The sequence below is a fragment of the Oncorhynchus clarkii genome, chromosome 5 (assembly GCF_045791955.1).
Source record: "Oncorhynchus clarkii lewisi isolate Uvic-CL-2024 chromosome 5, UVic_Ocla_1.0, whole genome shotgun sequence".
Classification (NCBI taxonomy): Eukaryota; Metazoa; Chordata; class Actinopteri; order Salmoniformes; family Salmonidae; genus Oncorhynchus; species Oncorhynchus clarkii.
This window is the reverse complement of record NC_092151.1, coordinates 18356140-18383755: the sequence shown is the minus strand read 5'-3', so window position 1 is coordinate 18383755 and position 27616 is coordinate 18356140. Positions and strand designations below refer to the sequence as shown.

At 44.1% G+C, this 27616-nt stretch overlaps 1 protein-coding gene across 3 annotated transcripts; it reads left to right on the top strand.

Annotated features, from left to right (window-relative positions):
- Positions 1–297: 297 nt before the first annotated feature.
- LOC139408479 (noelin-like) lies at positions 298–25915 on the top strand. Of its 3 annotated transcripts, none has more exons than XM_071152422.1 (6): positions 298–726; positions 10982–11131; positions 11464–11619; positions 14814–15033; positions 19569–19675; positions 23245–25915. In XM_071152422.1, exons 1-6 carry the CDS (start codon positions 661–663, stop codon positions 23917–23919), a joined length of 1374 nt encoding a protein of 457 aa, XP_071008523.1. In that variant the 5' UTR covers positions 298–660; the 3' UTR covers positions 23920–25915. The 3 variants fall into 3 exon arrangements, with proteins under 3 accessions (XP_071008523.1, XP_071008522.1, XP_071008521.1); XM_071152421.1 differs by lacking the exon at positions 298–726 and adding an exon at positions 8274–8763; XM_071152420.1 differs by lacking the exon at positions 298–726 and adding an exon at positions 9033–9242.
- The last annotated feature ends 1701 nt before the right edge of the window (positions 25916–27616 follow it).

Here is a 27616-nt window from a genome sequence, read left to right as displayed (position 1 = left end):
TGAGAGAAATAAGCTTTTTGTGCATATGAAACATTTCTTAGATCTTTTATTTCAGTTCATGAAACATGGGACCACTTTGACGTGTTGCGTTTATATTTTTGTTCATTATAAATACTAGAATTGAAAAAGGGTCATGTTTTTTTCAATCATAAGAATCATAAAATAGTATTCCTATCTCTCTGGCGCGCTCCATGTTGTCTTGCTTGAATTTCCCACGCTCTGCCACATCACTTCCTGTTTCAGCACCGTGGACAGCTCCGCGCTCTCTCATTTTACACCCATCGCTTATTCGGCGACTCCAGGCAGGGAGGCAAAGTTTTGGCAATATCTGAGTAACCAGTGCTGATTCCCGTATTTTAAACCAACGTTTCCCTTCGCAAATGTTTATCAGAACCCGTTGTGGCGATTAGAGAGGAAGAAATAAAAGAAGAAAGAACAGAAACACCAAGACCGAGGAGCCGAGATGAAATAAATATGCTAAGAGACTCTGATTCCGTAATACCGATTTCTCGCTTTCTACTATTTGGTTGCTGAGGGATAAGAGCGAGCGAGCGACCTCAGCGCTACGAGGGAGCGGAGAGGAGAGGACTTCCGTGCGGGGGACGCAAAAGGTCTGATCTGCATGTGAGAGCGTTGGTTCCACACACCCGGAGGAAAGAGATGCAGCCCTCGAGCAAGATCCTGAGTCTTATCGTCCTCGTGTTGATGGGCACAGAACTCACTCAAGTAGGTTTAAACACACGCCATTTTCCCCACTGTATTAGAGCTACGCTGTGGTGAGCAGTTACTTGGCACGAGATAAAATATTAGTACCCGGTGTCTTCTCGGTAGCCTAGACAGAGCTAAAGTGAATTAGCCAGTTTCCGCGTTTAAAGAGATTAACGGGTGGGATTACATGGCGATGATGTGGATACATTATGCTACACGGGCGCAGATAGCGCCAGCAGCGCCCAATGAATGTCACATAGCCTAACTCTAACGGGGCTCTGTGTAATGCGCAGGGATAGAGATGTACAAAATACTACATGCACACAAATGTGTAAATATACACATATATTACACACGTATAAATTATAAGCAAATGTAATGAATGAATAACAAATCAACCCATCCAACCAAATCATCTGTGTGAGGGTTAGGATTATGTCAGAATGGTTATTGTTTTTCATTCTAAATCGAATCATTATGATGTGTCTGATATATGTATCGGTATTCTGCATGTGTCGTTTGTTCCGAATAACAAGCAGTCAAATGTTATTGCATTTCAAGTAGCACAGCACACAGCATGGTCCTTTGAATGAGACCAAAGGAGAAGTTGCTGTGGAGCTTGAGAACCTGACTATGGAGACGAGAAAGGAGGTCTTTGTTCTAACCAACCAAATGAAATGTTATTGGTCTGGCATGAACGATTATCCACCCCGAAATATCAATCCAATCACCTAAGAAGTATCCAAGGCCGTAATGGTTGATAATGTAATTGAAGAATATAGTCAAGTGCTGTTCTATTGTAAAATGTCTTAATCACCAGCACAGCGTTTGTCAATCTGTGAAACGATGGTGTGCACAGTTAACCCTACAGTTCAAAGTTAATTCCCAAAAGTATAGCACAAATGTTTACGTAAAGGGTTGCTCAGATATTTTTAAAATTAAAAAAGAGATATATATATATTTAAAATGGTCTCACCAAACTACAGGTGTATCTGTTCATTCCCACAGACATACTGTTCATTCCTGTCCCCTTGTGCATAAACAAGCTAACATCAGGCTACCAAAACAAATTGGCATTAGTTCAACATAATCATTCGGTCAACATGTCCATTATGTGGAAATCTATTTCCCAATGTACAATCATCAACCACACAATATTCTATCTATTTCTTTTAAACCCTTTTAATACAAATTCAACCCCAGGCCTCAACATTTACTTTGTTTCAGATTGGATTAATGTTAATGGACAGCTCTGTCAAATATCACTCAGAGGATGTTGTTGGACTGACGTTGGTGCCAAGTGAGGTGTGTGTTTTCTACATCACACAGCCTCAGAGAGAAATAGCTGACCCCACAAAACACATAGACACTCTGCTGCCCTCATCTCTCCCATGCATCTTTCACCATGACCAACACATCACTGTAGTCGCCCTATAACACTGTGACACAAACACTGCGCTGAGCTCTCAGTAATGCTGACTCTGTTGTGCATGTTGCCCTTCTGATCTCCTTGATTGAAGAGGAAAAGGCATACGAGGTTGGACGTCATCCTGCATTATACAGTTTGGGTGCTGCATGTTGTCTGTAAGGGGCTGTGTTGACACTGTAGTTTGTGGCCCTGGATGGCATTGGTGTGTGTGTGTACATGCATGTGTGTGTGTGTGTGTTTATATGATTGCATGTGTGTGTTTGAGTGTGTGACTGTGCGTGAGCATTTTGGATGGATGTAATTTGTAACAAGGTCAGTCAATATCTGGCCACAGCCTCAACCCCAACCAGCCTCCAGCATTATCAGAACCACTATAATACTCACTGTGGCTATAGCCTCAACCCCCTCTGGCCTCCAGCATTATCAGAACCACTATAATACTCACTGTGGCTACAGCCTCAACCCCAACCAGCCTCCAGCATTATCAGAACCACTATAATACTCACTGTGGCCACAGCCTCAACCCCAACCAGCCTCCAGCATTATCAGAACCACTATAATACTCACTGTGGCTATAGCCTCAACCCCCTCTGGCCTCCAGCATTATCAGAACCACTATAATACTCACTGTGGCTACAGCCTCAACCCCCTCCGGGCTCCAGCATTATCAGAACCACTATAATACTCACCGCGGCCACAGCCTTAACCCCCACCGGCCTCCAGCATTATCAGAACCACTATAATACTCACTGTGGCTATAGCCTCAACCCCCTCTGGCCTCCAGCATTATCAGAACCACTATACTACTCACCGTGGCTATAGCCTCAACCCCAACCAGCCTCCAGCATTATCAGAACCACTATAATACTCACTGTGGCTACAGCCTCAACCCCCACTGGCCTCCAGCATTATCAGAACCACTATAATACTCACCGTGGCTACAGCCTCAACCCCCACCGGCCTCCAGCATTATCAGAACCACTATAATACTCACCGTGGCCACAGCCTTAACCCCCACTGGCCTCCAGCATTATCAGAACCACTATAATACTCACTGTGGCCACAGTCTTAACCCCCACCGGCCTCCAGCATTATCAGAACCACTATACTACTCACCGTGGCTACAGCCTTAACCCCCACTGGCCTCCAGCATTATCAGAACCACTATAATACTCACCGTGGCTACAGCCTCAACCCCCACTGGCCTCCAGCATTATCAGAACCACTATACTACTCACCGTGGCTACAGCCTCAACCCCCACTGGCCTCCAGCATTATCAGAACCACTATAATACTCACCGTGGAGCACTATTTATAGCTTAACCGACAACAGAACCCTTACAACATCAAACACCACACACATCACACTCAAGGATGCCGAGGTAGAGGGAAATTGGGTGTTTTGGAAAGAGTCGGCGTGAGAGAGATTGGGGAGAAAGACAGAGAAATAAGGGTTGGAGTTAGACAGAGAGAGTGTGTGAGAGGGACAGAGAGAGAGAGCGAGAGAAAGAAAAAAGAGTAAGAAAGAGAGAGAGCAAAAGAGAGAGAGAGAGGGGGGGGAGAAAGGAGCAGAGATAGAAAGAGAACAGAACAGAGCAGAGCAGAGATAGAAAGTGCAGCACATTTCTTTGTGATCAAAGCCAGACTCACATTTATTGAACAGATTCTGTTTCAACATAACTTGCTCTAGAGGTGATGATTTATGTCTCCCCACTTCCCTTTTACCCCTACAGCCTGGACAGATACAGATGTCTTTCTGAAAACATTGCCACTGCAGGCTATTGTTTTATTTTAGAGGAACGTACAAGTATTTAGGAGATGTCACTGAGGTGGCCAGTGTACATATCAATCTGTGTTATTTCACTGTCCTTAGTCTACAGCAGGACTCTCTAACCCTCTTCCTGGAGAGATACCCTCCTGTAGATTTTCCCTCAAACCCCCAGTTGTATCCTGATTCAGCTCATCAACCAGCTAATTATTAGAATCAGATGCACTAGATTAGGGTTGAGGTGAAAACCAACAGGACTGTAGCTCTGCAGGAACAGGTTGGAGAGACATGGTCTGCAGTATGCACTGAAATGAAATGTATTATTTCTACTGTAAACCGTGGAGGATGATTTGTGCCAGTTGCTGTGGTCTGGAGCACAACAACAACAAGTCACAATGATGGACATCATCTTTCTGTCTCTGTCGTTTTATCTCTCTCTCTGTTTCTCTCCATCACACACTCATGTACACACTCACTTTCTCTCAGACACACAAAGACACACACACAAAGGCACAGACAGACAGGCACAAACAGACAGGCACACACACACACACACACACACACACACACACACACACACACACACACACACACACACACACACACACACACACACACACACACACACACTGGCTGTCAATTCTTCAGGCAATATAACCAACATCCGTCCTCACATCTTGACAGATGTTCTACCTTAACACATCAGATGATCCACCACATCCTTTTCGTCATTATATTGGCATACACATCATTATATTAGCATACACGTCATTATATTGGCATACACGTCATTATATTAGCATACACGTCATTATATTAGCATACACGTCATTATATTGGCATACACGTCATTATATTAGCATACACGTCATTATATTAGCATACACGCCATTATATTAGCATACACATCATTATATTAGCATACACGTCATTATATTAGCATACACGTCATTATATTGGCATACACGTCATTATATTGGCATACACGTCAGACCCCTAGAGCAGTATGTGTGCCAGAGTTTTTAAATGAACATGTATTCAGAGCATAGCTAGTATGTGGAGAAGGGTCTGACGGCGACAAGGGGGATTGGTTTCCCTGGGCGGTTCATCCCTGGAGTTATCCTGGTCTTGGGCCGCAGTCAGACCTTATTGAGGATCTGGGCAGTATTAATTCCAGAATTCCTTCATGTTTGAAGCATAGCTAGTGTGGGAAGTATTTGTTGTGTTTCTTAATGAACATGTTTTTGAAGCAGAAATACTATAGTGAGTGTTTGTTGTTGTTGTTGGTGTATGTTGTCAGGTATGCAGAGAAGGGCCAGCTGTTCCCGTGGCAGCTCCCTGAAGGCTTCAAGCCCGCTACACCCGCTAGAAGAGAGAGAGAGAAATAGGTGTTTATAATGAAAAGTTTACAATATAATCAATTCAGTTATTGTGAAAGAGAGAAAGATGGAGTGTCTGCAGCTGCATTACATTATACTGTGATTGACGACTTGGATTTGATTTATTCATAAATCAATGCAAGTGAAACTCTGAAAGTTAGTTATCATCACAGAGTTGTACTAGTGTACATATGTTAAACTGTACTTTCTCAGTTGTACACGTAGACGATCTGAAATGGCTATATTGTCCTTTTACATTTATCCTATAAACATGTCTCTCTCTGTGAAATAGTCAGCCAAGCATGACAAGACTGAGCAGTCCTCCACTGACCGATCTGGTCCACTGATTTATCCCCTATTAGCTGATCTGTCCATGGGGAGGGTCAGGGGGAGGGCTTCCCGGACACAGATTAAGCTTAGTCATGGACTAAAAACCATGCTCAAGGTCTAGGATAATTTCTGTTGGGGAAATCGTCCCAGAGAGTGTTAGTGTAGAGTATTAGTGCTTAGTACTGATATGCTAACTGACTGGTAGAGTTGAGATGGCCCTGGGCTGGGGTGAGCAGAGCTGGGCAGGGGAGAAGAGGTCAGGGCAGGAAAGGGATGGGTTGGATTTAGCTGGGATGGACAGGGCAGGGCACAGCGGTGAACTGACCCCCTCTGATACCTCAAATTGTCCTGCAGAGTCACAACTGCTGTGTTCTGTACACTGAGAAAGGTCGCGAGAGAAGGGGGACGGAGAGAGAAACTCAGAGAGAGTGAGAGTAAGAGAGAGAAAGAGACAGATACAGAGGGGGAGAGCGGGAAAGGGAAGGGGAAATAGAGTGAAGGTGAGAGAGAATGGGAGAGTGAGTCTTTTATTTATATCAGCATATTGCATTACTGTGAGGACAGAAGTAGCCCATATAGCACTGTGGATATTTGGGGTCTTGATGTAATAACTTGCAGTATTACATCTAAGCCTATAGGTGGAGAACTAAACAAGTATTCTAATGCTCTGTTCGGTGCTCTGCTTGGTGCTCTGTTTGGTGCTCTGCTTGGTGCTCTGTTAGGTGCTCTGCTTGGTGCTCTGCTTGGTGCTCTGTTCGGTGCTCTGCTTGGTGCTCTGTTTGGTGCTCTGCTTGGTGCTCTGCTTGGTGCTCTGTTCGGTGCTCTGCTTGGTGCTCTGTTCGGTGCTCTGTTCGGTGCTCTGCTTGGTGCTCTGTTCTGTGCTCTGCTTGGTGCTCTGCTTGGTGCTCTGCTTGGTGCTCTGTTCGGTGCTCTGCTTGGTGCTCTGTTCGGTGCTCTGTTCTGTGCTCTGCTTGGTGCTCTGCTTGGTGCTCTGCTTGGTGCTCTGTTCGGTGCTCTGTTCGGTGCTCTGCTTGGTGCTCTGTTCGGTGCTCTGCTTGGTGCTCTGTTCTGTGCTCTGCTTGGTGCTCTGCTCAGTGCTCTGATTCTTCACAATTTTTACATGAGACAGATTTGCTTTGCTTTGTAATTCAAAAATGTATTGAGTAAAATGATTCTAATTATTAAAGGGAGGATTCAAAATATTCACAAGGTGATGGGAGAAAAGAAGTGGACAGGTATTGGGCCCGTATTCATAAAGCGTCTCACAGTATGAGTGCTGACCTAGGGCCAGGTATCCTTGTCCATGTCATCTTGGATCAGCACTCATACTCTGAGTGCTTTGGGAATATGGGCCCTGGTGTGTCATATTGGTGTTGTGGCAATTCTGGTGTGGTAGATTTCTTAAAGGGTTCACTTGTGATTTTTCTTCTTGATCTTCTTTCTTCCAGTCTCTCATGGTCTCTCTCTCACTCTCTGGTGTTCATCCAGTAGATATCCTCCTAACAGAGTATAATACAGAAACTCATGGGTGGGTTGAGAGAGAGAAAGATCCATAATCCAGCAGAACATGAATGTTGTTATGTTTGCGTTTAACACCGTCAGAAAGCCTTTGGTGGCGCATTTATTCATACACACTTAAATTGGGTTGTGACATTCATGTGATATCGCGCGGCTATTTAACGAACAATATTATGACTACTGTCCCTTTGGTTTACAAGCAATACCGAAAGCAGCCACACGATGGCGCCAGAGTCTTTCGCATAGGCCATACATCTCTTCAATTTTATTTTATACTCGAATGCAGTGCTGATGATGACAGTTGCGCGCTGTCGGGATTGTTTAAATAAAGACATACAATTGTTGACGTGTATTAATGCATTTGGGATTATACGTTGCCGTTATCCATATTGCATGCCCTGTTATGCGTGTATATTTTTTATTTAACAAAGCAAACCAGTGAAGAACAAATTCTTATATACAATGACGGCCTACAGCAGGAACAGTAGGTTAACTTCCGTATTCAGGGGCAGAAGGACAGATGTTTGCCTTGTCCGTTCGGGGATTCGATGCACCAACCTTTCGGTTACTGGCCCAACGCTCTAACCACTAGGCTGACCACCAGGCTACCTACCGCCCCATATATATCTATATATGATCCTTATTGCCTAGCTCACCTTCATTAAATAGAATAATAACGGACTACATGGGGTTGATCATTAAATTAACGTCAAGTTGAGTTATTCTCCGTACCCCAACAGCTCGCGCTCCACGGGGGTGGGGTGAGAAAAATATCACCTGCCCGGCCTGGAAAATTAAGCACTCGAGGGTGGCGCGACCTTACCCGAAACTGCTCTTTGCCTAATCCCCCCGGGGATAATAACTCGCAATCCGAGATAATACCAGCCAGGCAGCCACCGACCCCCGGTGACACCGGGAAGGGCGTCTCGAGCAGCAGGCAAGACGAACCTGGCTTACATCACCGTTACGCGTTGCTCGTGCTGCCATAGATCGGTAGGCATCTCCTCCCTCCCTCAGCCTTTTGGAACAGCCTGTGTGTATTCACTGCACTTAATCAAGGAGCGCGCGAGGCAGGAGGCGGACGGAGGGCGTGAACTAAAGAGGAACGGAGAACGGGAAAACCACCAGAGCGCGGGACAGCACAGAGAGAGAAAGAGATACCCATCCAGATACATTTTATTTTCTCTCTAAACCGCTCCTCAATCACACTTTCTCCCGGCTTTCGGGACTGTCAGATTCGATATCGAGGGTTTATTATCATTAATCTGATCCAAACCTGCAAACCTGCGGGATTTTTCCAAACTCCGAACCCTTTAGCCTTTCACCAGTGATGTCCAAGGAACAACCGACCAAACCGGGGATACGGGTGGTACTCCAGAAGGCTATGGCTTCGCTAGGCAACATGGATTGCCTTGCTCGTTTCTCGACGGATTGTGCTCCAATAGAATGAAGCTGGTTTGGGTTAAACGCAGAGTGCAGAGATGTCGGTGCCGTTGCTGAAGATCGGCGTTGTGCTGAGCACCATGGCGATGATCACGAACTGGATGTCGCAGACTCTGCCCTCTCTAGTTGGGCTCAACACCACCAAGCTCACCGCGGAGAGGGCAGGCTACCCGGACAGGAGCACCGGAGTAAGTGGCACCGCTACTTTACGCTTCCCGCGGGTTCATTTTGTCTGCATAAAAAATTACTGGTTTTGCTACCAATTTTTACCTGGCTGGAGGATTTTATTTGGTTGGTTAATGAATTATTAAAAGTTTATTTAGGCCTACTAGGCTATTGCCTCCACCAAAATCTCATATTTGTTGCTTGACAGGGTCACTAGTATTTATGTTGTGCTGCTTATGTTTTCAGCGCCTGGATGCTTGTCAGATCTTAGAGAAAATCGAATTTCAGAGGCATGATTAATATCGCCTCTCTCATGTTGATCACTCGCGGGATAGATATAGAGACGGAGAGCGAGATAGTCTCGTTGTATCTTATTGTATGTTCGAGGAGGGGCGTGGGAGCGCGCTGCATTGTGAGAGGTGGAGGAGAACAAGGGCGCGCGGTGGAGACCGAGAGCGACAATGAGTTTGTTTGGATGCTGCCATTGATAAAACGCTGCAAGGTAAACATTTTGTGAAAATGAAATTTCGCATCCAGACCTTTCCAGTGAAGTCAGCTGGGTTCCTCTTTGTCCCCGGCAGCCAGGCAACCTCCGTTCAGCGGGGTCTCTGATTATCGAATGAAGGGCGCACCAGAGAAAAAAAAGGTCATTTTATTACGCGGGGCTTCTTGTCTTCTTGTGTCTTTGTCAAGCACAATCTGACTTTTTGGTTAATCAAAGTAAATTGTTATGATTATAATGAAATATAAATCGTCTCATACTTTGTGAGATATTTTACGTATTAAGGTTGACTATGAAACCATTCATAAAACCCACGCCTTCATGGGTTACATTTTTGGCAAAAAGCTATTGGATCACGACATACACTATTTCAATAGAGTCATTTAAAAATGAACAGTACTATCTACTTCAATGTAAAGGCTGTACTGTAACGAATAAAGATCCCCGTGCCTACATAGTCATTTTAGTTTAATACTTGATGATCAGATGGACAAAATGTTGCGTTATTACATCGTAATAAAGATCAGTCGGGTGGAGTGCTTTGCTTTCTCTAATCTGTACTCCCGCGGGATTATTGATAAAAGATTCCTCCAAACGAACTTGCCTTTCATGGTGATATAGTCCTAATGTCTGGATAAGCTAGTGTAGTAGAGTGCTACAGTACCTAGTAATCCACTATCCACCTTGTCACTATATTCACTCAATGCCCCTGTGAAGTGAATATGGAAAGGTTTCCAGTTGGTTTTAAACATTCACATAGTTTTATTTTCAATTAATTTACCACATTTTAAGTACATTATTGGTGACATTTTTGGTGAATTTATAGGATAGTATGTACAGGGATGACTAAAACAGTATCCAAGCACTATATCCTATGACAGTAGTGCGCCAAAAACATCATAATGCACTTAGATCAATGTTCACTATTGAAATAGGATGGTCATGATGTAGGCTACAGTGAAACAATAGATTGTGGATGAGTGTGTCGATTCAGGATCAGGATGCTGTTGGCGCTAGCCCAGTCTCAATGTGGACTGATTGGACTGTGTTGATTGTTTAGTTTTGACAATGTCACACCTTCTATTTGTGTTGTTTTATAATTGGCCACCAATAACTTTGATAATGTACATAGATGAGTTTTTGGACAAGTCTCGACCAGTTCGATAGGCTGCCAATCCCCTCTGATGGCATGTTATAATTTGCTGGAGCAGGGCAGGAGGAGTTTAACGGTTCTCATCATGGCCAGATGGCGTCGTGCGCAATCCTGCGTGCGTGTGCATCCCACAGTCAGACTGACATTATGTAAGCTCTGGCTGTATCTATGTAGTAGTGAGGGTTTAACGCACGACTCCACCACTCCAACGGGTGCGACACGTCACCACAAGCATACACCGTGTGATTGAAACGTACTGCTAAGATAAGCCTATTCAGTCAGAGAGCAGGCGAGGAGGGATGGGGTACAATACTTTATTCAACAAATCCCTGACAATTGGATTATAGGATGAATGCTTTTGTTATTCTCTTGTCTCATCTGTTTTCTCTTATTTTTTTCCTTTCATCCCCTCATCTCTTTCTATCCCTTCCTCACCTCTCACCTCTCTCAAACACTCTCCTGTTTTCTCTCTCTTTCGTCCTCTTCTTTCCCACTTTATGGAACATCACTTTCTTTCTTGCTTCTGAATCTCTCGCTCCCTTTTTCCCTTTCTCTGTCCATCCTTCCCTCCATCTCTCTCTTCCAGGTGTTGCCAGCGAACCCAGAGGAGTCATGGCAGGTGTACAGTTCTGCCCAGGACAGTGAGGGGAGGTGTGTGTGCACTGTGGTGGCACCGCAGCAGTCCATGTGTTCACGAGACGCCCGCACCAAACAGCTGAGGCAGCTACTGGAGAAGGTAACTATGGTGACATAATGTCCACAGCAACACTAATGACCTGTCATGTCTTACCTCACAGACCGCGACCCCCCCCCCCCCCCATCCTTGACAGCAGCCCAAGCATGCACTCACACAAACACAGACACATGGAGAGCATCCCCAGACAAGCTACGGGAGCAGCACCCTGCCTCAACCAGTTCAACATCACAGACTATGAGCCCATGCTATAGAAATATAATTTCTAGAATGGGCATCCCCATTCAAGCCAATGTTCTGTGATGGATGAATCGGTGGCCATATTGAGTGTACTCATGCCCATTTCTAAGTCTCCCTGATCTCCCCTGTGATAGGTCCAGAACATGACCCAGTCCATCCAGGTGCTGGACCAGCGGACCCAGAGAGACCTGCAGTACGTGGAGAAGATGGAGGTGCAGCTGAGAGGTCTGGAGACCAAGTTCAGACAGGTGGAGGAGAACCACAAGCAGAACATCGCCAAGCAATACAAGGTACAGCAGCAGCCCAGCACACCTAAACCCACCCTGCTGGGGCTATGGGGCTATCACCATGACCACTGCCACTCATCAGACACAACCACCTCCACCCTCCATGGATGGGTTTTTGTGTGTGCCCACGGCCCACTCAGGATATGGTCCAGCATCAGATGATAATCAACAACATTCTTATTCTAAAGTTGTTTGAAAAGATACTTAGATGCTGGATCCTCGCAGATTATCAACAGAGAGCACTCAAAAAATGCAATTTCAATACTTATCTATTATCTATATTTAATTACTGGTTAATGAATGAGTGTTGAGATTGAACCATAGGTGTGCTGCATATTTCCTTTTCTATGGTTCAGCATCACCAACCTCACCTAGAGTGTTTTCTATAGTCCCTAGGAACAGCTCTGAGTTGTAATGTATCAGGACTGTATCAAAATTAACTAAAGACCCGGGACTTAGGACTTTTGATAGGAAGGTTGTGGATTCAATATCTAAATAAACAGTCTTCTTCCTCCACAACACAATTGGCTTGTAACCGTTATTACAACCGCAACTACCATTTCCACTAAATCTAGTACTACTACTAATAACACTAGTAACCATAATTCATTCTGGGGTACGAGCTGGAGGGATACTGGACAATTCAGTGGGCACATGCAAATACTATCATCAACCAGATATTCATTCATTGCTTGGCTCACCTTCCTTCCTCCTTTCCTCCCCTCTCCTGCCTTTAAAATTATTATCACCAATGCCAATTTAGCACCACACATTCTTTGATTGATTGATTGGTTGATCGGTTGATTGGTTGATTGATTGAACTAATCAATGAGAGAGGGTAGTAGATTCACCAGTAAGTCACAACTAACTTTTAAAACCACATAGTTCGTAAATTCACTCTGGCTATCTACTCCGATTTAGAGCACCTCGCCAGTGCGCAGAAAAACTGATGAATTTCCGAACGCTCAACACCCGTTGAATATGGCGGCGTCAGTAAACGTCGGCAAAAAAGCATCATTAAATTGATGCCAGCCGCACAGTTACAGTCACAAATACTCTAGATAACATGTAAACAGCCTAAACAGCTCTGCGAGGGCGAGTAAAATGGTCAGAGTGAGGTGTTGACTAGTTTGTGTCTGGAAGTAGCTATCAAGCTATCCAACGTTAGCCAGTTAGCTTGGGTGCTTGACTGCCGTTGTGAGGTCAGATCGCTCGGATCAACCCTACTCCTCGACCAGAGCATCCAGTGTGCGCTCTGAACGCTCCGAGAGCGAACCGCTCTGAATTTACTAATGTACAATCTGACAACTCTCTGAACTTACGAACGCCCAGAGCGCACTCTGAGCGCACTCTGGCAATCCAGATTCAATTTACGAGCATACCCATAGTCAGAAGCTACATGCACATTGATGTAAGTTTCCTGGCACTCCATTTTCCCACTCCTCTCCAGTTACCTGTCTAATGATGATAGACTAAACTTCACCATGTATTGTAGTCTCAGCATTAACAGCAGTATCAATCACAAAACAACTATTTCCACCCCCTGCATCCCTGACTGAGTGTCTACATTTCCAATGCATGCCTCCCACATTCATATCATGAGTGCAAATTCAAAGCATGCTTAACATACTCTCTAATCCAGTGTGTGTTGTTCTGTGTCTCTTAGATAGGTTAGTGAGCTAGATGTCAACAGTATGTTATTTTCTTGCTTGCAGGGCTAACTTTAGGACATGTAAAGAGAGAAGAAGAGGCAGGTCAATCTCATGTTCCACCTGAACTGGGCTACCACAGTACTGCGAGATTTACGAGCGTTCATGATTTACCTTTCGCACCATTAGTACTACTACTACTAAGAAACTCCACGCACCCCTTTCCCAAATAACCAACCAGCCAGCTCTACCTACCTGAAACCCCACTTACCCCTTTCTCAAATAACCAACCAGCCCACTCTACCATTCCTGAAACCCCACCCACCCCTTTCTCAAATAACCAACCAGCCCACTCTACCTACCTGAAACCCCACCCACCCCTTTCTCAAATAACCAACCAGCCCACTCTACCTACCTGAAACCCCACCCACCCCTTTCTCAAATAACCAACCAGCCCACTCTACCTACCTGAAACCCCACCCACCCCTTTCTCAAATAACCAACCAGCCCACTCTACCTACCTGAAACCCCACCCACCCCTTTCTCAAATAACCAACCAGCCCACTCTACCTACCTGAACCCCCACCTACCCCTTTCCCAAATAACCAACCAACCAGCCAACCCTACCTACCTTCCCTACCTTCCCTACCTTATCTACCTTACCTACCTACCTACATTCTTAGAAAAAAGAGTTCCTAAAGGGAAGCCTCTGTAGAAATGGTTCTACATTGAACCCCAAAGCATTTTACCTGGAACCAAAAGGGTTCTACCTGCAACCAAAAATGGTTATTCAAAGGGTTCTCCTATGGGGACACCCAAAGTTCTCTTTAAGGTTCTAGATAGCACCTTTTTTTCTAAGAGTGTACCTACCTACCTATCTTACCTACCTACCTACCTACCTATCTTACCTACCTACCTACCTATCTTACCTACCTACCTACCTACCTACCTACCTATCTATCTATCTACCTACCACAGATCTATTTCTGCATGTTACTGGTAGAACATTTCCATCAAAAGGCTTTTTTAAAAGAAAACAATTAGTTGTTTACAGTTATTATTCTTATTTTTTACTTTTGTTTTTTGTCTATGCATACTTGGTTACTAAAGACAACTACGTACCTATAAACATTAGTGATAATAACATCTGAAACCCTTTGTTGTGTGTGACATGTAAAAGCATGTAACTCTGTTGCATTTTAAACGATGATGACCAATAAAGAGCTTTCCCAATTGTTTCCTGGTGTACTGAGGGCTTGTGTTTAACGTACCGGCTCGTCTGCATCAGGACGGAGCCTCTGCTTGCTCGCCAATACGGTGGAACACACATCAGGATTTGTTTGCTCAGACACACACAAACACACTGTACACACACACACACACAAACACACAGGGCTATTGTGTTACTGTGAGAGAATGTCAGTGTAGGCCAGGCTAGAGTAGTCAGGGCCAGATAGGTGTTTTCTCCTTTTAAAAAAACTTTTTGGGAGTCTTTTCTTTTTTGTCTCCAGGCATGACACTGAACCCAGCTTATTTTAATCCTTTCAGGCCATAAAATCGAAAATGGAGGAGATTAGGCCGTTGATACCAGTGTTGGAGGAGTACAAAGCCGATGCCAAATTGGTATTGCAGTTTAAGGAGGAGGTCCAGAATCTGACGTCAGTTCTAAGCGAGCTCCAGGAGGAGATGGGAGCCTATGACTACGAGGAACTCCACAACCGAGTGTCAGGTCTTGAGGAGAGACTCCGAGCATGCATGCAAAAATTAGGTAGGCTGAGAAAGTTTCTGACACACACTCTAACACACAGACACAGACACACACAGACACACACAGACACACACACACACACACACACACACACACACACACACACACACACACACACACACATACACACACACCAGAGTGAAAGCTTCAGGCACATGTAGTACACACCTTAGAAACATTCTACATCAAGGTACACTACATACACTACGTACACTACGGACACTACGTACACTACATACACTACGTACACTACATACACTACGTACACTACATACACTACATACACTACGTACACTACGGACACTACGTACACTACGTACACTACGGACACTACGTACACTACGTACACTACATACACTACGGACACTACATACACTACGTACACTACATACACTATGTACACGACATACACTATGTATACTACATACACTACGTACACTACGGACACTACGGACACTACGTACACTACATACACTACGTACACTACATACACTATGTACACTACATACACTATGTATACTACATACACAACGTACACTATGTACACTACGTACCCTACATACACTACATACACTACGTACACTACATACACTACATACACTATGTACACTACATACACTACGTACACTACATACACTACCTACACTACATACACTACGGACACTACATACACTACGTACACTACATACACTATGTACACTACATACACTATGTACACAACATACACTACGTACACACATGAAACACCTGAAAAGAAAAACACAATCCTTTCTCAACACACTGGAACACACCTTAGCTTCTTTCCAGATGTCATGAGCAGACATAATACTACACAGCCTATCAGTTAAATATGAATTACATGTATGTCTCACAATTATTTCAAAACACCTGTTTCTCAATATGATACAGTCCGACCTTTGTTTAATCCCAATTTACACTGACAAAAAAATATGATTCCATATTTTTGCCTGTCTCTGTTTAGCCAATTAGCCAATGTGTCAAAGGTGAATTTGATCATTTAACACATACCAGTGGAGGTTGCTGAGGGGAGGACGGCTCATAATAATGGCTGGAACGGAGTAAATGGAATGCCATTAAACATATGGAAACCATGTGTTTGATACCATTCCACATATTCCGCTCCTGCCACTACCACACACACACACACACACACACACACACACACACACACACACACACACACACACACACACACACACACACACACACACACACACACACACACACACACACACACACACACACACACACACTCCACACACACACACACACACACACAGAAATTCACAGACACACAAACACACAGGAGACAGTTCACAGAGTTTAGAGATCAGATGCGATAAAGGAGAGGTCAGAGGTCACTCAGCAGGAGACAGTTCACAGAGTTTAGAGATCAGATGAGATAAAGGAGTGGTCAGAGGTCACCCAGCAGGAGAGTTCACAGAGTTTAGAGATCAGATGAGATAAAAGAGCGGTCAGAGGTCACCCAGCAGGAGACAGTTCACAGAGTTTAGAGATCAGATGAGATAAAGGAGTGGTCAGAGGTCACCCAGCAGGAGAGTTCACAGAGTTTAGAGATCAGATGAGATAAAAGAGCGGTCAGAGGTCACCCAGCAGGAGACAGTTCACAGAGTTTAGAGATCAGATGAGATAAAGGAGTGGTCAGAGGTCACCCAGCAGGAGAGTTCACAGAGTTTAGAGATCAGATGAGATAAAGGAGTGGTCAGAGGTCACCCAGCAGGAGAGTTCACAGAGTTTAGAGATCAGATGAGATAAAAGAGCGGTCAGAGGTCACCCAGCAGGAGACAGTTCACAGAGTTTAGAGATCAGATGAGATAAAGGAGTGGTCAGAGGTCACCCAGCAGGAGAGTTCACAGAGTTTAGAGATCAGATGAGATAAAGGAGTGGTCAGAGGTCACCCAGCAGGAGAGTTCACAGAGTTTAGAGATCAGATGAGATAAAGGAGTGGTCAGAGGTCACCCAGCAGGAGAGTTCACAGAGTTTAGAGATCAGATGATATAAAGGAGCGGTCAGAGGTCACCCAAGGAGAGCTCACAGAGTTTAGAGATCAGATGAGATAAAAGAGCGGTCGGAGGTCACCCAGCAGGAGAGTTCACAGAGTTTAGAGATCAGATGAGATAAAGGAGAGGATGGTCACGTCATTGCTATGTTCTACTTCATCACTGCTGTCATCTCCCTTTCCCTCCTTCTCTTATTTATATCTCAGTAGACATTCCTCCTTCTCTATCCTATAGTTCTTCTCTCTGAGCCCAGCTCTCTATGTAACACCTGAAATATGTATCTGTCCCCTTCCCTCTCTAATGTGTCTACATTCACACTAGGATCAGGCTGATCCCTCCCTAATGTGTCAACATTCACACTAGGATCAGGTGGATCCCTCTCTAATGTGTCTACATTCACACTAGTATCAGGCTGCTCCCTCTCTAATGTGTCTACATTCACACTTGGATCAGGCTGATCCCTCTCTAATGTGTCTACATTCACACTAGGATCAGGCTGCTCCCTCTCTAATGTGTCTACATTCACACTAGGATCAGGCTGCTCCCTCTCTAATGAGTCTACATTCACACTAGGATCAGGCTGCTCCCTCTCTAATGTGTCTACATTCACACTAGTATCAGGCTGCTCCCTCTCTACTGAGTCTACATTTATTCACTGATTCCATAATCCTCAACTCATCATTCCATTCCAGAATGACTAACTGATGGTTTTGGGGTTAGATTTCCCTGTAGTCTAGCTCTGGTTGGCTGGAGCCATATTCAGGCCAATAGGAGATTAGATTAGACCTCATGTGCGTCTCTTACTCTCTCCCCGAGGTCCAGACCGACCATAATCCAAAGATAGGAACATGGTGATTAGAGGAAATAAATAAACACAGATTATTACTATAGTCTGTAATCCCATGGAGGTATTATGTAAGGTGCTGATAGTAGTGGTGTTTGCTCATGTGATGTTGTGTTTGTCTCGCTGCTGTTAACCTGCTGAGGTCTCATAGTCACAGCTTGATATATTTAATTTAATTTAAACCAGAATCAAAGTGTGCAAAACACACACATGATGTAGTTTTAACTTTCAAAACTGTCAAAATGTGAGAGAATAATACCGTTTTTGATAGAAAGAGTGAATATAGATAGACATGAGAGAAAGAGTGAGGGTTGAAGATAGATAGACATGAGAGAAAGAGTGAGGGGTGAAGATAGATGAGAGAAAGAGTGAGGGGTGAAGATAGATAGACATGAGAGAAAGAGTGAGGGTTGAAGATAGATAGACATGAGAGAAAAAGTGAGGGGTGAAGATAGATAGACATGAGAGAAAGAGTGAGGGGTGAAGATAGATGAGAGAAAGAGTGAGGGGTGAAGATAGATAGACATGAGAGAAAGAGTGAGGGTTGAAGATAGATAGACATGAGAGAAAAAGTGAGGGGTGAAGATAGATGAGAGAAAGAGTGAGGGTTGAAGATAGATAGACATGAGAGAAAGAGTGAGGGGTGAAGATAGATGAGAGAAAGAGTGAGGGGTGAAGATAGATGAGAGAAAGAGTGAGGGGTGAAGATAGATGAGAGAAAGAGTGAGGGGTGAAGATAGATGAGAGAAAGAGTGAGGGGTGAAGATAGATGAGAGAAAGAGTGAGGGGTGAAGATAGATGAGAGAAAGAGTGAGGGGTGAAGATAGATATAGACATGAATAATTGCATTTCCCAACCACATTAGTGCCAGAGAGATAATGACAGAAAGGGGGAGAATCGCACAAAGAGAGAGAAAAGCATAGAGAGGAAGAGAGACTATAATAGGGGACGGGACCGAAGCTGTTTGTTCGTTAGTTAACATTAAGATCTAACAACAAGAACGAGGTTGTTAACCATCTGTTCATAATGATAAACCCATTAATCAAACTACCTGGCTGTCATCAGGGAACACGGCGCAGCTAAGCGTTCAGGAGCTAGATATGTCAACTTCATATCAACTCCTCAATCAAGCCTAATTAACGATGCGCTCAGCTCAAACAGCCTAGAACGGGTAGCAGCAGCAGCATGAGCTCAGTGGATCCTACATAACCTGGAACAACAATCAAATCTCTCTCCCTCCCTCCATCTCTCTCCCCCTCTCTCTCCATCTCTTTCTCTTGCTCTGTCTCTCTCTCTCTCTCCTCATTTCTCCATCTCTCTCTCTCTCTCTCTCTCTCTCTCTCTCTCACCCTCCATCGCTCAGACAAACATAATGCACAGAATACCCAAGACCTTTATTCTCTGAGGATGACATACAGATGGAGGCCTAGACATAGACACAAACAACAATACACACATGCTATTGTTCTTTTGTGAATGAAGGCTGAGTGAATATGAATTTGTAAATTATGTTATTATGTGTAAGTACAATATGATTTCTTTATTAGAGCATGTTAGCCAATATGAATCATACAGATGCAGTGTTTAATCTATGAGAATGATATGCAGTATCTATGAGAGGTATTTCTATGTTGGTTATTCCTTCACAGCGTGTGGGAAGTTGACGGGCATCAGTGATCCTGTCACCATCAAGACGTCTGGATCCCGGTTCGGATCCTGGATGACTGACCCTGCGGCACCAGAAGGAGATACCAGGGTATACACACACACACATTTCAGCCGTCCATGAACATGGAGAAAGTACAATTACGACTCTTTAACACTTCGGTAGTGTCTAAAGCCCAGCTACATTAAGGTAATTATTTCCTGAGCTCGGTAGTGTCTAAAGCCCAGCTACATTAAGGTAATTATTTCCTGAGCTCGGTAGCGTCTAAAGCCCAGCTACATTAAGGTAATGATTTCCTGAGCTCGGTAGCGTCTAAAGCCCAGCTACATTAAGGTAATGATTTCCTGAGCTCGGTAGTGTCTAAAGCCCAGCTACATTAAGGTAATTATTTCCTGAGCTCGGTATCGTTTAAAGCCCAGCTACATTAAGGTAATTATTTCCTGACCTCGGTAGTGTCTAAAGCCCAGCTACATTAAGGTAATTATTTCCTGACCTCGGTATCGTCTAAAGCCCAGCTACATTAAGGTAATGATTTCCTTACCTCGGTATCGTTTAAAGCCCAGCTACATTAAGGTAATTTCCTTATTTCTACATTAAGGTAATTATTTCCTGAGCTCGGTAGCGTCTAAAGCCCAGCTACATTAAGGTAATATTTCCTGACCTCGGTAGTGTCTAAAGCCCAGCTACATTAAGGTAGTTATTTCCTAAAGCCCAGCTACATTAAGGTAATGTACCTCGGTCTAAAGCCCAGCTACATTAAGGTAAATTTCCTAGCTTATCGTCTAAAGCCCAGCTACATTAAGGTAATTATTTCCTGACCTCGGTCTAAAGCCCAGCTACATTAAGGTAATTATTTCCTGAGCTCGGTAGCGTCTGATGAGCTCGGTAGCGTCTCCTGAGCTCGGTAGCGTCTAAAGCCCAGCTACATTAAGGTAATGATTTCCTGAGCTCGGTAGTGTCTAAAGCCCAGCTACATTAAGGTAATGATTTCCTGACCTCGGTAGCGTCTAAAGCCCAGCTACATTAAGGTAATGATTTCCTGAGCTCGGTAGGCGTCTAAAGCCCCCAGCTACATTAAGGTAATGATTTCCTGACCTCGTAATGTAGCGTCTAAAGCCCAGCTACATTAAAGCCCAGCTACATTAAGGTAATGATTTCCTGAGCTCGGTAGCGTCTAAAGCCCAGCTACATTAAGGTAATGATTTCCTGACCTCGGTAGCGTCTAAAGCCCAGCTACATTAAGGCAATGATTTTCTGAGCTCGGTAGCGTCTAAAGCCCAGCTACATTAAGGTAATGATTTCCTGACCTCGGTAGCGTCTAAAGCCCAGCTACATTAAGGTAATTATTTCCTGAGCTCAGTAGCGTCTAAAGCCCAGCTACATTAAGGTAATGATTTCCTGACCTCGGTAGCGTCTAAAGCCCAGCTACATTAAGGTAATGATTTCCTGACCTCGGTAGCGTCTAAAGCCCAGCTACATTAAGGTAATGATTTCCTTGGCACTGTGTTTTACGGCGGTAGCTACTGGAAGATCACACTAAGTGCTTTACATTACACTCATTGTCTGTATCCCAAATGGCACCCTATTCATATATAGAGCATTACTTTTGACCATGGCCCATAGGGCTCAGATCAAAATGCCCTTTGGAATGCACACTATATTACTCAGGTGACATGACTAATTGTACTCAGTTGAAGAGGCCAGGCTGTTAAGAGTCCTGACACACCCATAATAGAGTTGCCTCTTCAGAATCTGACCTTAATAGAAGCTTTAATTAATGTCTGTCTGTCTGTCTGTCTGTCTGTCCGTCCGTCCGTCCGGTCCGTTCCGTTCCGTTCCTTCTACTAAACGGCCATGTCATGAGTTAGCTCTCCTGGGCTGGGCATCTGTTGGAGGAATAGACAGACAAAAGCTTTTATTACTAAAACACATTCAAATGCAAATGCAGAGAATAAATGCATGGTTTACACCCGAGCCCTGACAGCAAGGTCGTTAATGAAAGGATGGTGTCAGCCAAGATGTTTATTTGTCAGCCAAAATGTTTTTATGACTTTAAAACGTACACATGGATCTGTATGCAGATCTGGGGTTTAGAGGTTATAGCACAAATACATAAAGCACACGCAAACATAAACATACATGACCGTCATAGTCATAATATCATCTGTACATCGAAGGAAAACTGCACATGTTACATATGTGGGTCTCTCTGGTATTGCTCTATACTTCTGGTTTCTCTGTGTAACGTTGGACCTTGCTGCTTGTGAGATACAAGGTAGTGTGAGAGTGTCTGAGAGTGTACAGTAAGGCAAGATAATCATTTAAAGGCAAGGTAGCTAAGCTGGATGGTAAAATATGTGCTATGCATGTGTGCCATGTATCCATGAGACCATGTGTAATGTGTTCTAATGGTACCAGGAAGACAGATAAATATAGGTTGTATTTACAATGTTGTTTGTGCTCCACTTGTTGCCCTTTTCTCATGGCAACGGGCCACAAATCTTGCAAACAGAGGTATTTCGCCTAACAGATATGGGAGTTTATCAATGTTTAATTTTATATGTATCTCTAATATGGTCATATATTTGTCAGGAGTTTAGGAAGTGTAGCTCAGTTTCCACCTCATTTTGTGGGCAGTGGGCACATGGCGAGAGCCTCTCTCAATAGCAAGGCTATGCTCACTGAGTCTGTACATAGTCAAGGATTTTCTTAACTTGGGGTCAGTCACGGTGGTCAGTTATTCTGCCACGGTGTACTCTCTGTTTAGGGCCAGATAGCATTATTGTTTGCTCTGTTTCTTGGTTGATTCTTTCCAGTGTCATGTAGTTCTCTTTTTGCTTTCTCATAATTTGGTTAGGACTGGTGCTCTGTGGGGTCTGTTTGTGTGGGTCTCTCTCTCTCTCTCTCTGTAAGAGCAGAACATTAAAGGTTGGTGATGGTGTTTCCTGGACCCTTAAGGCCCTTACATCCGGGCTCTCAAAGATCCATTAGCTAATCAGATTGTCAGGAGGGGGAATGGGAAAGTTGAGGTGTGTCAGAACTTGGAGGGTTGGAGCAGGAGGGGATGGAGCAAATGGGGCATCAGGTAGCCTAGTGGTTAGCGCATTGGACTTGTAACCGAAAGGTTGCAAGATCAAATCCCAGAGCTGACAAGGTAAAACATCTGTCGTTCTGCCCCAGAACAAGGCAGTTAACCCTTGTTCGTAGGCCGTCTATGAAAATAAGAATTTGTTCTTAACTGACTTGCCTAGTTGAAAAAACAATGAGGAAATGGTCTAGGCAGCCTTTTATCCGGAATGATTCGCATTATCCCTGTGGGGCTGGGCCCCGGCCTGCCTCCACCTGCAGCTGCCTGTCATTCCTGACTGTTTGTATTCTGAAGCAGAAGGCAGGAGCACTGCTCCCTGCTCTGCTCCGAGTCAAGCATCCCATTTAATTAGGCTTTCTGTTGACAGCGTGATATGATTTACAGTGTGAAATTATGCGTGATCCACATGTATATAGAGCCCATCTACATAATGGTGCATTGAGGATTTTGATAGGAGGGTTTTAACAGGACTGCAGGGTGTGGTTTATCTTCTTTGTATTATAAAGTTGCTACTGACTCTGAGTTAATATTTACTCTCTCCTCTCTACTCGTCTGTATCTCTGTCTGTTAGGTGTGGTACATGGACGGTTACCACAACAACCGCTTCGTGCGGGAGTACAAGTCCATGACGGACTTCATGACGACGGACAACTTCACGTCTCACCGCCTCCCCCACCCCTGGTCCGGGACGGGTCAGGTGGTCTACAACGGCTCCATTTACTTCAACAAATTCCAGAGTCACATCATCATCAAGTTTGACTTCAAGACCTCCGCCATTAGCAAGTCACGCCAGCTGGACAACGCCGGCTACAACAACATGTATCACTATGCCTGGGGCGGCCACTCCGACATCGACCTCATGGTGGACGAGGGTGGGCTCTGGGCTGTCTATGCCACCAATCAGAACGCTGGAAACATCGTCATCAGCAAGCTCAACCCCAGCACGCTGCAGATCATCAAGAGCTGGACCACCAACCACCCCAAGAGGAGCGCTGGCGAAGCCTTCATGATCTGTGGTACTCTCTATGTTACCAACGGTTACTCTGGAGGGACCAAGGTGTACTACGCCTACAGCACTAACTCCTCCACGTACGAGTACATAGACATCGCCTTCCAGAACAAGTACTCCCATATCTCCATGCTTGACTACAACCCTCGGGACCGTGCGCTCTACGCATGGAACAATGGACACCAGGTTCTGTACAATGTCACATTGTTCCATGTCATCAGCTCACAGGAATTGTAACCATGGAGACAGTACTATTTACAATATACTATATAGAGAATAGAGAGAGAGATCATCCTATATTTAAATATACTGTATATCTAGAAGAGAAAGACTTTATGGAAAGAGCAGCATATGTAGTATGTCATATCATAAGACTGTCTTTAGAGAGATTACATCAACCATGACTGGAACTACAACGTGAATTAATGTGCACATCGATTGAAATTAAAAAGAGAACTGTTTACTAAAAAGGAAGGGAACATGATACATCTAGAGTTCAAAACTATATATTGGACTGAAAACAACAGATGCCAAAAAAATATCACGCCTTTCTTTTTTAAATAATGGCTAGTAACCATCATGGAAGATTGTCTCTGCGGCTCTGGGTCTGTCTCTGGAAGTACTGTCAGGAAGTACCTCCCTTCTCTCTCATAGACTTTACTCTATGGGGATCATTGGGGTCCTAGCAAAGGACTATGGGATTGGTTATAAACTGTTTGCCAACCAGGACCCCCCATTGGCCCCCGGACAGAGAGAGGGAGAACCTCGCCCTTCGGACAGATAAGGGGTAAAATTGGGAGAACTGGGACATTATTTGGAGAATGGTGGGGTGAACCAGCATATGGTGTGCAGAAGACCACAGAGCCTACAACCACCGTCTGTCACACACACACACACACATTCTATCCCTTTTATCCCTTCAGTAGCAAATAAAGAAGTCTGTAAACAAGTTAACAACAACATCATCAACATCCATGAGAAGACCTGGGCCTGTGTTCACAAGTCTCAGAGTAGGAATACTGATTTAGGATCAGGTTCCCCCTCTTATTCATTATGATTTAAAGGGCAAATCGGATCCGAGATCAGCACTCCTACCCTGAGACGATTTTTGAATACGCTCCCTGAAGGCACTGACTGTTGGGGCACACTGTTGTACTGTACGAGAAGTAGGTCGGTATTCAATCAAAGCTGTGTAAGTAGCGCGCTTGACATTTTAAAGGGAATTTCCAATTGAGTCAATATCAGCAGCATTTTCAGTGAATGCAATCTCTGCAAACGCGGGAACATTGGCATTAAAAGCTGTGTTGTCAACTGCGCCACAGCGTGCCTCTTGGATTGAATCCCGGCCAAAGACTTTCCTGTTGTTTGTGACTCTGTGTAAAACAGCCTTGATTTGCATGAGTGTTTTTTTACCATTCTGGTCTGCTACCTTCTGAATGTCTTTTGCTATATGATGCTGTACCTATAAAAGAGAGGGATGTGGGGGGGTTGGTTGCAAAAATGTTTGCTTTTTCACTTGTTTGTTTTTAGAACGTTTATTTTTCCAGTCGGAGGCTTTTTTAAATGTTCTTGTATCACCCCCTTGCTGTTGGCACTGGCTTTGCTTCTCTGTCTATGTTTAGTTGGACCGTGTGGGAGGAACCTATCTCATATCCAGCTCATTTCTTTCAGAAGAATACAAAACAATAGAATATATCAAGTAATGTATCCCGGAGACCTAGGTTCAGTCCTACGGCTCTTCTCTCTTCAACTGAATTATCATCACCCTATTCTGTTAACTAAAGTATGCCTTTTAGTTGAGGGTAATACTGTTAAATGTATCTCCCCCTCCCACTCAGCTAGCAGAGGATAATGCTGTTTAAATGTTTAAAAAACTTGCAGAGGACAATGGCTTTTCACTCTTTTTGTGCTTTTGCTGGATGTGTGTTGTACCTGAGATGAGATAGTTAATGATTTGTGTCAATAAACAGAGAATCTTTGTTCTAATCTCATTCCTCGCGCAGCTTGAATTATTGATCGTCATGGAGCAACAAAGGGGCAGTTAAAGAGCCCCATGGGGCTCTACAGTAGAACCACAGGTTGCAGACCCCTGGTTATGGTAACAGTGCATGTGTCTGTCAGGATCAGGCTGTTGTGTGTGTCTTTGTTTGTTTGTGTGCTTGACTGACCATAATACCACATCATGGGTATTACTAAGAATAATACTGAGGGGTCATGTCTTTTCATGAGTTCATTCTGCTTCATATCAAACCGAGAGAGAGAGAGAGAGAGAGAGAGAGAGAGAGATTACTCTCTGGATATACATTGCCTCGTGTTGATAGCTCCCTGAATATACATTGCCTCGTGTTGATAGCTCCCTGGATATACATTGCCTCGTGTTGATAGCTCCCTGGATATACATTGCCTCCTGTTGATAGCTCCCTGGATATACATTGCCTCGTGTTGATAGCTCCCTGGGTATACATTGCCTCGTGTTGATAGCTCCCTGGATATACATTGCCTCGTGTTGATAGCTCCCTGGATATACATTACCTCCTGTTGATGGCTCCTTGGATATACATTACCTCCTGTTGATGGCTCCCTGGATATACATTACCTCCTGTTGATAGCTCCCTGGATATCCATTGCCTCGTGTTGATAGCTCCCTGGATATACATTGCCTCGTGTTGATAGCTCCCTGGATATACATTGCCTCGTGTTGATAGCTCCCTGGATATACATTGCCTCATGTTGATAGCTCCCTGGATATACATTACCTCCTGTTGATAGCTCCCTGGATATACATTACCTCGTGTTGATAGCTCCCTGGATATACATTACCTCGTGTTGATAACTCCCTGGATATACATTACCTCCTGTTGATAACTCCCTGCATATACATTGTCTCGTGTTGATAACTCCCTGTATGTGCATAAGTGATGCAGAATAGAGGATTATTATTCTTCATATGCACTATCTGCTTGCCTGTCCGGACATTAAATACACAGTAGGAAAACACAAGTCTTTATAATACTAATCTCCCACACATCATTACCGGTATGTGTCATAATTGTGTTATAATAAAGTATGTCTAAAATCAAACATCACAGAGAACAATGTAACCCATTAAAAATAGGCATCCTTTTAAGCATCTTTAAAAATGTATCTCACAGTATGTTCCCAACTATTCTAGAACACTTCAAAATCCATTTCCCTTTCAAATTATTATTACTATTGTTGCAACAATGAATTATAGTGATTCTTTCTATGTGATCAAACTTTCCGAGAGACTGATGGGGATTGGCGGTGTTCATGTTTTCTCAGTACCATCTGTGGAGCCTCCTGGGTCAAGTAGAATCGGATGTTCTCTTCCTGCAGATTAAAGAATCCCAATGCTTGGCTTTGGTTTAAAGCCCATGTTTCACTTTAAAACCATGCATATATTTAAGAGTCTGATATGTCACTTATTTTTTCAATATGACATTGTAAATTGGAGATGTAATCAATGATATACTTCTGGGCTCCACGCGCACCATAAAAATATGAAATAGAATGTTATCCAGGCTTGACGTAGATTCAGACGAACACTTCTGGACTGCCTGGCTGCACCAGACGGAAGTGTGCAAGTGGGTTTCTTTTGACAATGAAGCACCAGTGTTAAAACAGACAGCTTCAGTCAGCCGATTCTAGCCATCCCTTCTAGTTAGTTCTAGTCAGGCAGGACCCCCACATTCAGAGGACCCACACTTTTGTTAGTGTCTTAGTGGATAATTATGGTCACGCCAAATACTTATCACCACATCTCCTTCAGCCTGTCAGTGGCCTTGATTCCCAGGACTTCAGTTTCAGGTAGTTTATGACCCCAGCACGCTGTGTGGTCAGAAACCTGCTTTCCCCATCATGATGAGCACTTCCACAATTTTCCCTCCTGCTGATCTTTTCCTCCTCTGGACTG

Bases quoted from the DNA above. Each gene is read 5' to 3' on its own strand.
- LOC139408479 (XM_071152420.1), top strand. From the start codon at position 9,033: ATGATTAATATCGCCTCTCTCATGTTGATCACTCGCGGGATAGATATA. The intron at 11,132-11,463 runs GTAACTATGGTG...CCCCTGTGATAG, and splicing joins TGAGGCAGCTACTGGAGAAG to GTCCAGAACATGACCCAGTC. The intron at 19,676-23,244 runs GTATACACACAC...TCTGTCTGTTAG, and splicing joins CACCAGAAGGAGATACCAGG to GTGTGGTACATGGACGGTTA.